This window comes from Echinops telfairi, unplaced genomic scaffold (assembly GCF_000313985.2).
Source record: "Echinops telfairi isolate 266 unplaced genomic scaffold, ASM31398v2 ScPeMD7_60;HRSCAF=208, whole genome shotgun sequence".
NCBI lineage: Eukaryota > Metazoa > Chordata > Mammalia > Afrosoricida > Tenrecidae > Echinops > Echinops telfairi.
The window spans coordinates 3,067,261-3,079,078 of NW_022103958.1; the positions used below are offsets into that span (position 1 = coordinate 3,067,261).

General features: G+C 39.3%; 1 protein-coding gene across 1 annotated transcript; it reads right to left on the reverse strand.

The window, feature by feature from the left end:
• Window positions 1-706: 706 nt before the first annotated feature.
• Window positions 707-1,651, reverse strand: LOC101664572 (olfactory receptor 4B1-like). Its single transcript, XM_004708449.1, has one exon. The coding sequence runs from the start codon at window positions 1,649-1,651 to the stop codon at window positions 707-709; it is 945 nt and encodes a 314-aa protein (XP_004708506.1).
• Between the last annotated feature and the right edge of the window lie 10,167 nt (window positions 1,652-11,818).

Below are 11,818 nucleotides of genomic sequence, written 5' to 3' on the forward strand. Positions count from 1 at the left end.
ATGATGCTCGGAAAAAACAAAGAATATTGCAAGTGAGGACACCAATTAAGAAGAAATGCTGAAATGTCTTAGATGACAATTTGATTGTTTTTGTCAGGTATTCTTTAATATATTTAATATTTTAACTCTCTTATAACATAATCCATTAATGTACCTCTTTTGTAGTTCTTATTTAAATATTAACTGTGTGAAACAGTAAACAGCCTTTGTGTTAAAGATGGAGGAGGAGGAGAAAAGGAAGAGGAAGAAGACACTAGCAAGGAGAGACAAAGGAAAACTCAAGCCGCTCTGTCTCCAAATGCCGTGGTCCTTCTCCACACCACAGCATGGTTACAGCAAGTAGTAAAGTGAATGAACTTAAATTACTCCATTACTAAAATGATGGGGAGTTTAGTCTAGGTAGTCGTTCTCTAAATTCTATGCACTTTGCACTATGAAGTACTTGGGGGAAATAAAGGAAAGCAGCAAAATATTGAACATTACCCAAAATTTTGGCAATAATGCATAGATCCTACCTAATTAGCCCAATGGAATAAAAATTAGCCCCTAATAAAATGATTTTTTTTATTTCTTCCCTAATATATAACATAAAATATAAAGAGGCTAACTCTCTACTCTCCCCTAGCTAACTAAAATCAAACCACATGATTGATCACTCTGCTCATAGGTTGTTTATTATTTTATTTTATTTTATTTTATTTTATTTTCATTGTCTCTCAACTCCTGAGTTCACTTTCCTGCCACACAATCTTTTCATAGCATTCTTCACCTCTGCATTTCTCAGTGTGTAGATGATGGGGTTCAGCATGGGGGTGATGACCGTGTAGAACACCGCCACCAGTTTATCCTCAGTGAAGGTGGAAGAGGGCCTCAAGTAGAGGAAGATGGCAGGTCCAAAGAACAAGATGACCACCGTGATGTGGGAGGCACAGGTGGAGAGAGCTTTGCGCCTCCCCTCTGTGGAATGATTCCGCAAGTGGACCAAGATTACAATGTAAGAAGATACCAAAGTGAGAAAGGATATGACAGAGAACAAGCCACTGTTGGCAAACACAATAATGCCTTCCACAAAGATATCAGTGCAGGCAACCTTGAAGAGAGGATGGAGGTCACAAAAGTAGTGGTCAATTATATTGGGACCACAGAAGGGCAATTGAACAATGACAATAATTTGCACCAAAGAGTGAACTAGGCCCCCCAGCCAGGAGCCTGCCACCAAAAAATGACATACAGACCGGCTCATGATGGTTGTGTAGTGTAAGGGTTTGCAGATGGCCACATAGCGATCATAAGCCATTACTGTGAGCAAGAGAATCTCTGCCACCCCAAAGAAATGAAAGAAGAAGATCTGAGTTATACAGCCCTGCAGGGAGATGGTTTTAATCTTGCTGAGCAAGTCAGTGATAACCTTTGGGACGATAGTAGAGGAGTAACTGATCTCCACCAGGGACAGGTAGCTAAGGAAGAAGTACATGGGGGAATGCAGACTCTTGCTGACACTGACTGTCAACACGATGAGGCCATTGCCCACCACCGTGGCCAGGTACACAGGAAGGAACACCACAAAGCACACTCTCTGCACCTCTGGGTCCTGGAAGAGGCCGGTGAGAATTAACTCGGTCACGTTGCTTGTATGAACCGTGGATCCCATCGGGTCTGAGACTGCCAGGGAAGGAGAGGTCTGCAATCAAACAAGCAGAAATTATAATCCCAATCCATCTCACCGAGAACATATGAACAACCACTACACAGCAAAATCAGTGACTGGGTCAATCCAACTCCTGACCGCTTCATGGACGTCAGCATAGAATGAGGTTTTCAGCAGCTGGTATTTCAAAAGTAAATCATTAGGCCTTTCTTCTTAGAAATCTCTAGGTGAACTCAAACTGACAATCTTTCTATTAATAGAAATCTGTTGTAACCCATTGCATCACTCATAAACCGTTGAGGGACTCAACTGTTGTCTGTTGTCTACAAAGAAAATATTCTTTCATTTTCTCCCAGTTGTTAAATAGAATAAAATAATTTTTAAAATTCATTTTAAATTTAAATCAAACATTCATTTAGCTATATATACTCATTCAGCACTGTATATTAAACAACAAACAATGGTACAGAGATTAGAAAATTAAGAAACAGTTATAACCCAGTTTCCACAGAGTGCTGAATTCTGAGACCCAGAACCAGGCTTTAAACCCAATCATGGGTTATTTCTCATTTGCAACAATAAATTCTGGTTTTGGAGAGCTATTCAAGTTAATCGTCTAAATTTCTATTGTCTCATTCATTTTGATAACCCTTATTAACGGAGAAATCCTATGGCAGACTCTGCTCATTTATCTGCCCTTTTGACTTGCCCTTACTGAGAAGTCCCCTGCAGGTTTTTCTTACTCAAGTATCCCAATGCCTTCCCCATTTCATCATCTAGGACTTCAATGATCAAATGAATGCTATAAATTAATTAACAGTATTTTTCATTATGAGAATGACAGCAAATAAAAGAATTGGCTAGGGTAAGTAGACAAACAGTCCCATAGTCTGTTGTAGAAATGTAACTCTATGGAGAACAAAATGGCAGTATTTATCAAATAGGTGACCCCTTTTCCCTGTAATAACAGATTCCAAGGAGATATTAGATCAGTGTACAAATGGTGCAGGCAGAGATGTGTTGGAGTTAGCTTTCATTGACTTAGCCTATTGTATGTATTTTTCCCAACTCTGCCTTCATCAACATTAGGTGAGTGGCTGAGAATCAGCCCACAGCTGAAAGACTTGCACCTTAGAAATCAGGAAGCTCTACAATCAGAGCTTTTTCCTTAGGAAAGTCCATTGTTAAGCATTTGGCGCTGGTTAGAGGTTAATGGGGAGCATTCCTTACCCACTCTTGATGTTGCTTTGGATGTGGAGAGAATCGCTAAAATTTCTAGCCTACACGGCTGAATTTGAAAGATTAAGCATACAAAGTCATATTCTTCTCTCCTCCCTCTCTCGAACTGGGATGATGCAAACAGCATGCTTTTACTCTGTCTAGGGGACAACCTCTCTCTCTATGAGATGAGGCTTGTCTAAACCCCATGCTGTTGTGACTGGGTGTGCATTTGTCTAATTCTGAGGTTCAGTCTAGGAAGGCGACTTCCAGATGCAAGTTACAATCTCAACTATTGTCTTTTTCTGTAACAACAGTGATATTTTGCACATGTGCGCGCACACACGCACACACAGAAAATGATCTACTCCTTTATTCCTCCACCTTATTTCAGAACTTGCTCAACATTCAAGAGAGAAAGACATATTAGGTTTTCCAAATCCCCAAATGAAGTATCTTATAACAAGATTAAAGAAGGGGTGGGCTAGAAACAACCTAAATATCCATTGGTGTTGCAGGACAACGTTGTCTACCCAAACGGAGGTCAGAGAAATGTAACTCTCTGGTAAGTATATTGCTATGGAGAAAGAAGAACAGGAAGGATCTCCCACAGAAGAAGTCAGAAGCCTTTCTAGAAGCAGGAAGAGACTGCCTACGAGACAGCTAAAGGTCTCAGAAAATTAAGAAGAAATTCTATTGAAACTCAAGGCCCAAACAAACAAAATTGCTAAATTCAAGATATGGGCAGCAGGCACTCAGAATCATTAGAAATATCTGGCATTATCTCAGCACGAGGAAAGATCTTTCATGATAAAAAGATCAGATCATAAAACCACTCAACAGCCCTCTTCGCCAACACCTCCTCAACGAGCACAAAGACAAGAGCACAACTGCCACCAATGGGACTACGCTGTGACGTAACAGGGAACTTGCAGGAATTCGTGCCCTTAAAGACACTGTAAAGCCACCATCATCCTCAGAGTATCCCGAGCTTGTAGGTTCACTGTCATATTCACTGTTTCTGCCTTTCATCTCCCATAGCCAGGCAATCCCCACATACATGCGCTTTACTTTTAAACAATTTCAGCAGTGGGCCCTTGTCCTGTCTATTCCTGTTGCCACCAGGATCAGATTTTCAGCTGATGCCTGAATTACCAAAGCCAAAATCTCCCAGTCTACAGATGTTCCCATTCCTCCATCCTCCACCCTGGAAGATGTGTTTCTTAAACCTTTCTCTCCTGAGATCATTTTACTACTTCACAACCAAGACAGTATGATATTTGCCTGATTCATTTTTTATTTCATTTTTTTACTATTTTCCCTTACATTTCCCACATCATTTAATATAAAGTTTGATACATGCTAGACTTTTGATAAACAAGTCATTAAAACTGTTATAGACCAGACCAAAAAGCAATAACATTGACACCTTACCACGTTCTCTGCTTGCTAGCAACTAGACACATGTATTTTTTTTCCTAACCCCTTTGATATTCATGCCTCAAAAATTTAAAAACCTGTCAGATATCCCACAACAAATAAGGTACTTTGCCTAATTTAGTTCAGTTTGATCCTTTCCACTCTACCCATCTGTCACATGAACATCTGTCAGATATATAATATGCAATTTTTCACCCCTATGTGGTGAAAAGTATATATCTGATAGGTGCATATGGATGCACATTCGGTTTAGAGTTATATATGCAACTGGGACTTTTATAGAGCAAGTATTATGTCTATAGATGTCTAGAACTTCATAAAATAGAGTTAACACTATTTTTCTTAGTCTGAGCCACCTCAACAATCACCCATGAAATTTCCATTCATCTTCTCTCAAAACCTTCTCTCACTCCATAAGCTAACCTTCTCATTCCCACTACACACCTCCTTCCACTAGAAATATTCCCTCCTTTTCTCTTCCCTGCCATCTGCACCCACCTCTCAACCCAATTTCAGTCCTGTTTATTCAATGACCCTCCCCAATCAAAAAACCAAAAATGCTCACTGTCGTCTAATGAATTCCAACTCATAGGACATTTTGTGGCTTTAAATTTTCTTGGTAATACCCATCCTTTTCTTCCTCTCAAGGAGCATCTGGTGGGTTTCAAGCACTAATGATGTGATTAGCAACCTATCAGTTAGCCCACGGCACCACAAAGACAACCTTGTACAAGTACACCAGTCTGGGGCTATTTCTCTTTTCTCTGAGCCCTGGAGAGAGACTGGTGACTTTCCTGAAATGTAAATCTGATGGTGCTTTTCCTGCACTTAAACTCTAGCAACATCTTTCCCAGTTCACACGGTGTGAATTCTAGTACTCTCAGCACGGTCCTTCTGGAGCTGTCATTTGTCTATCTTTACAGCCTTTGTTGTGGTCATGCCCCAAATGAACACTCACAGCTAGTTTCCAACCGCAGGTGTCTGCTCACGCTCCGCTTTATAGTCTTTCTTTCTAGAATACGTGAAGAGTCTTGATTCCGCAGGAATGATATGCTACTTCCGTGAGATCTCATAAGGAACTCTGATAGCACATTTGATAGCTGCCAATAATTGTTCCATGGTTTGAACCCACCAGTCACTCCAAAGGAAAAAGATCTGAGAGTCCTTAAATGCTTCCTGAAATATTTTTCCACTGCCGCAGAAACCCGACGGGGTAGTTCTACTCTGTCCTATATGGTGTCTAGGAATCAGACCTGACTTGAGGGCACTAGGTTTGTGTTTGCTTTAAGTTTCTACAGGGTTTTGTCACATTTCTCTTACAGAAATCATCAATTGTTTTGAATTATAACTTCTGTGCCTGTATCTTCTACTAAGCTCTATGCTATCTTAATATCTACAATCAACTCTATCACTTCTCCTTATATTTTTATCACTAATTCTATTTTGTTTAACAATAAGATAACATTTCAATAATATTTTACAAGTACAGGAACCTTATAAGAACTTTATGCATTAGGTCATTGAATTCTCTCCACAAGTCTGTGACAGGGATATTATTGTTGACACACCTGTCTCATAGATGAGGGAAGAAATTATATAACTCTCCTAAGGTTTCTCCATAATGGAGGACAAATGTTTACCCAGGAAGCCTAATAATATTTGTGGCTCACATAGCAGAATTGCCATGTCCACATGACTGAAGCTGCTTCGAATTTCTACACCTTGCAGAAATCTGGTCACACTGCATCCAACTACTGTCCACCTACCTTTAAGTCAGCAAGTCCAATGTAGTTCAATTCTGACTTTGAGCAAGGAAGTGGACCAGATGTTTATCAAAGGTCTCCAATTCTGTCAAATTGACCATTTAGTTAGATACTCAGGAGATATTCTGAGTGAGGAAAACTGGGATGAATTCTTCTCTGTCACCCCTTGGTTAATGTTACTCATCCGACGGAGATTTCATTGAAGGTCCCAATGAGCAAAGCCCAGATCATGCTCAGCGAGGACACTCTGGAAGTGGTGATGAAAATAATTTAGACTGTTCAGTCCCCCTGTATATACAATACAATGACAAAGACTTGGAGAGCTGAAATGGCTTCCTAAAGGCACTCACTAGTGTTTGTCCAAGTTGCTAACTCAGAAAGCAATAGCAAAAACAGTATCCTTTCAACAGAACTAGGCTGCCGTCTGGTGGTGTAGTGGGTTAGTGGTTGCTACTGTAATCCAAGGATCAGACCTTATCCCCACCAACAAATCACCAATAATCCCAAGAACTTTTAGGAAATAAAGTAGATAATGTCTGATCTGAATCCTAAAACTAAGTAAATTAAATGTGGGTGATGTATCTCTAGGTCGATATTTGGGTTTATAATATCCAACAAATAAGCAAAAGCCTCAGGGAAGACCCTAAATTTTAAGGCCCTGTTTTATTTTTTTAAATCATTTTTGGGGGGTTCATACAACTCTTATCGCGGTCCACACATACATCAATTGTGTCAAGCACATTTGTACATTCATTTCCCTCATCAATCTCAAAATATTTGCTCTCCACTTAAGCCCTTGGTATCAGCTCCTCATTTTCCCCCTCCCTCCATGCTCCTCATTCCCTCATCGACCCTTGCTAATTTTTTAAATCATTTTATTATGGGCTCATGCAACTCTTATCACACTCCATACATTCATCAATTGTGTAAAGCACATTTGTACATTCATTGCCTTCATCATTCTCAAAACATCTGCTCTCCACTTAAGTTCCTCACATCAGCTCCTCATTTTTCCCCTCCCTCCACACTCCCCCTCCCCGCTCCCCCTCCCTCGTGCACTCTTAATAATTTATAAATCATTATTTTGTCACATCTTGAAGCGTCCAAAGTCTCCCCTCACCCTCTCCTCTGCTGTCCATCCCCCAGGGAGGAGGTTATATGCCAATCCTTGCAATCAGTTGTCCCTTTCCACCCCACCCTCCCTCTACCCTCCCAGTATAGCCACTCTCACCACTGGTCCTGAAGGGATCATCTGCGCTGGATTCCCTGTGTTTCCAGTTTCTATCTGTACCAGTGTACATCCTCTGGTCTAGCCAGATTTGTAAGGTAGAATTGGGATCATGATAGCAGTGTGGGGAGGAAGCATTTAAGAACTAGAGGAAAGTTGTATGTTTCGTCGTTGCTATACTGCACCATGACTGGCTCACCTCCTCCCCGGGTTACGGTCCTGTTCTAATGTAGAAAACCTACCCACTGTAAGGTTAAGTGCTGAGACCTTGAGCTCTTTAAAATAAACTAAACCAAACACGTAATCAAGGGAATGACTTCCCAAAGGAATTTCTTTCCCTAGAGTGAAGCTTTGCCAAATAAATGATGACCTGGGGAAAGCTTCGAAATCTGTTTCAATTAGCTCCATGAGATCTCTGGAAAGTTTTTTTCAGCCACTAGCAAAGTAGTAATAGAAGAAAATTGAAGGTAGGGCAGGATACTTAGACTCTCCCTGTGGCTCAGTAATTTGACAATACCCCATCATCTCACTCCCCCACTTCTCATTCTGCCCTGCTGTCGCACCCATAAAATTGACTGAGTTGAACTAGTTTATCTCCATTGTGTCTCCCATTTCTAGCATTCTACTTAAGTATGCAGGTGGTCCCTGACTTACTACATATTTGAGTTACCATCAGCCTCACTTATGAACATAAGATTTTTGTTTGATTTCACAACTTATTCGTAGTAGAAAGATAACATCCTATTGCCAGAAACCTGATTGCCTTTGTTTGATTGCATATGCAAACATATTAGACTGTGTGGATCATAACAAATTATAGAAAATATTACAAACAATGGAAACTCCAAGGACAATTGTGCTCATGCAGAACCAATAATTGAACAAGAGTTCATTGTTAGAACAGAATAAGGGGTTCCAGCACTGGGTGGTTTAAAATCAGGAAAGTTGTGTCCGAGTTGTATTTTTTCACCACATTCAGTCTGTATGCTGAGCAAATACAGACATACCTCAGTGATATGGCACAATCAGTTCCCAACATGGGATAAAGCTATTATTACAATCAGGCAGGTCACATGATTGTTTTTATTCTGTCTTGCTTCCCAGCATGGATGAGTCATGTCCAGCAAATGAAAAAGAAAACCACACTTCCTGCCATCAAGTCAGTGTGGACTCACAGTGACGCTACAGGACAGAGTGGAACCGCCCCTGTGAGTTTCTGGGACTGTAACTCTTCACAGGAGTAGAAAGTCCCGTCTTTCTCCCGTGAAACCACTGGTGGTTTCCATGTGCTGACCTTGCACTTAGCAGCACAGTGCAGAGCCACGACCCCACCAGGGCCCCTGTGTTCACACGAGTGTAGTTTATGAAAGGAGCTCTGGGCCACGGTGGGTTAAATATTGAGATGCTCACCAACAGGTCAGCAGTGTGAACACAACAGCCACGCCACGGGAGAAAGACGACCACGTCTGCTTCTGTTTTTCTTCTGCTTCTTTTAAGGCTCTACCTCACACACCTGAAACCTGAGGACCTACGGCTGAAATTACATGGAGTATGAAGAAGCAGAGGACAGCTACACCAAGAGTATTGATTCGTTTGCAGGCAGACTAACATTTGCTTTATTAAGATATGTTGTATTCTGGTAGAACTGCGTCTGACATGAGCAGTGGATATTATTGTAAGTTTTGCTTAACTGTCATCTCCCAATGTTTGTGTAAATAGTATCCAGTCAGGTAAGAACTTAATCTGTGTAAATCAATAATCCATGTATTGTGATTTATAGTTAGCCCACACTTGTTTAATCTCCCTGTCTCAATTGTGTTTTAAATGCATTACCATAGCCTAAATCAATGACAATACCAACAGACGGAATTTACGCTCCAGGCAGATGATTGTTAAGATTCTCTACCAGTCATCTAACAATGATGTCTCTAATGTAAACCAGAGGCAGATAGAAAACATAGATTTAGGAATGGATCTGGGGCTCTCACTTTAATTCTAGTGGCAATCTAAGAACAATTAGTTTTTACAATATGGCCGTACTCGATGTGCACATTCATGAAGGAAACATGCAAGATACAGGTGCTATAGCAAAGTATGCTGAAGAAATTACATGGTCCCCGGCTATCAGAAGGAATAGTGTCTGAAATCTTAAAGGTTTGTTTTCAAACAAGCAGCCATCTATGTGAGACTTCAACTAAGCTCACCTGGAAGAAGCACACAGACATCTGTGACCCAAGGATTGTAAATTACATAATCCCAAACCAAAGGAGGGAATGGTATCTGAGCTTCAAATTGTAATTTGGGTTTGCAGAAGTCTATAGATGACAGTGGAAGCCAAAAATACATTCTCAGGATCTACACATGAGTAAGACTCCTGTGATTATGCTCTGACTGTAAGTGGGGGGTGAAAATAGCCTAGTAATCAGACAGAGTATTGGAGAGATTATTGTAGTAAATTAAAATAATACATCCAATTTGTATGGTTAAAGCCTTGACACGATCTCCCTTTTGAGACACTTTGCATTTGATCTGGTTTTTAATCTTTCCAGGGGGTGGGGTGTTTGTTTCCGCTTGTTTTTCAAAGTGGGACGGATTTCTTTTGTATTCTGCTATAGTTGGTAGTGTTCTTGACTCTCTGTCATGCATGCTTTTGTCTTTCAGTGGAGGACATCCAGGTTGAGTGAATCTGTAGAGACAACTAGAATACGGATTCCTGGGGAGTACGACGAGGGAGGGAATGGGGAATGGGGAAATGTTTAGAGGAGTACAAGAAGGGAAAAAATGTCCTGAAAATGATGGTGGTAGTGATTGTACAACACAGCTTGATATGACTGAGCTATTGAATGATATGACGTTTGGATTCTATCCTACTAAAATTATTTGAAAAAATTTTTTAAAGGATTACATTATACTTTTGAGTGGCAAAACCCTGCACACGGTGAAGTATGATTTCATATACAGAAAATAAGCTTTGTTTCAGACTGCAGTACAAAGAACTCTGAGCCCCAGGCAGCAATTCCAAATTACTAGGTGTGGTGTTTAGGATTGGTTAGATAGCAGATGCAAAGAACCGAAAGTAGGAAAATTACAGAAATATTTCTAAACTTTGTCAGTAAGTGGATTAGTTTAATCTTTCTTCTTTGCATTATACTTCCCATCTTTGTTGTATACACAATATTGATAAAAGTATCTAAATTTTCATAAGATTTCCTATTGCTCAAACACTGTTAGTTATATATACATTTGGGGCAGAATGTATCTATTTTTTTGACACTATAGAGTCTATTCCAAATCATTGCAACCCTTGGGACAGAATAGAACTATTGCTTGGAGTTCCTGTAAATCTTCACATAAGCAGACTGCCCCATCTTTCTACCATTTGTATGCATTAGTTAGTTTAATCATCATACCAACTTTATTTATTTATACTTTATATATGAAGACAATGGTTAAATTAACAAATAACATAATTAAATCCACACAGCTAGAAACTGGTGAGGCCAGGGCTTGAAAAATCCAGATCTCACTAGAGTTTATGCTTTTATCAAGTATAAACTTGATGATGGATAGTTCTAAAACAAAGACAATCAGAAAGATCTAAAAATAGAAACTATTGAACTATTAAATTATATGATTGGCAAGTAGATTACTTGCCAATAAAACTGTAGGGAAAATATGTAATAAAAACTTTTGTTATTTTAAATAAAATAAAATGAAAATTAATTGAATAATTAAAATTAAAACTATTCTCTATCACTCTCTCATGTTCCTTCCTCTACAAAGTTTATTGAACACCTAATATGTTTCAAGTGGTGGGAATCCATAAACATGGAATAGGTAGTCTCTGCATATAGTAACACAATTTATTGGGAAGACATTTGTGAAATTGAAATAACACCGAATTTATAATAGAAATATTTTATAACAGTATTTTATAACAAAAGTAAACATAAAGTGCCCAAGAGGGGTCAGGAAATGCATCTACTTCAGACTTTTGTAAAGCCAGTTCTGGAAATGTTGGTAGACAATTATGTTTTCCAGTAATTTGGCATTTGATCAGGGTATTGAAAACTAGCACTTGGTCAATCCAGGGGCCTGTTTGATGATATTCTGTTTGATGGCATAACATATTCACTTATTGGTTAAAAGATACTAGTTTCTATATACAAAAAATATGGTATATCCATACCATGGAATATTACTCAGACATAAAGAAAAATGAAGTCCTGATACATGCTCCAGGATGGATGAATCTGGAAAATACAACGCTGATTGAAATAAATCAGATAAAAAGGACAAATATTGAACTACCCCACTTAGATGAGATATCTAAAATGGAAAGTACATAGATATCAAAGTTTATTAGTGATTATAGGATATGGGGAGATAGTGAATTATTAATTACAGAGTATAAAGTAGCACAGGGTAACAAAATACATCAACGATGAATCCATGTTCCACCAATGATGAGTTTCATAATGTGAATATAGTTCATTTGCCTTGCTGGGTTTTCATTTGCTG

What these genes read in the sequence shown, in the direction of transcription:
- LOC101664572 (XM_004708449.1), bottom strand. Translation starts at nt 1,651, where the DNA reads ATGGGATCCACGGTTCATACAAGCAACGTGACCGAGTTAATTCTCACC.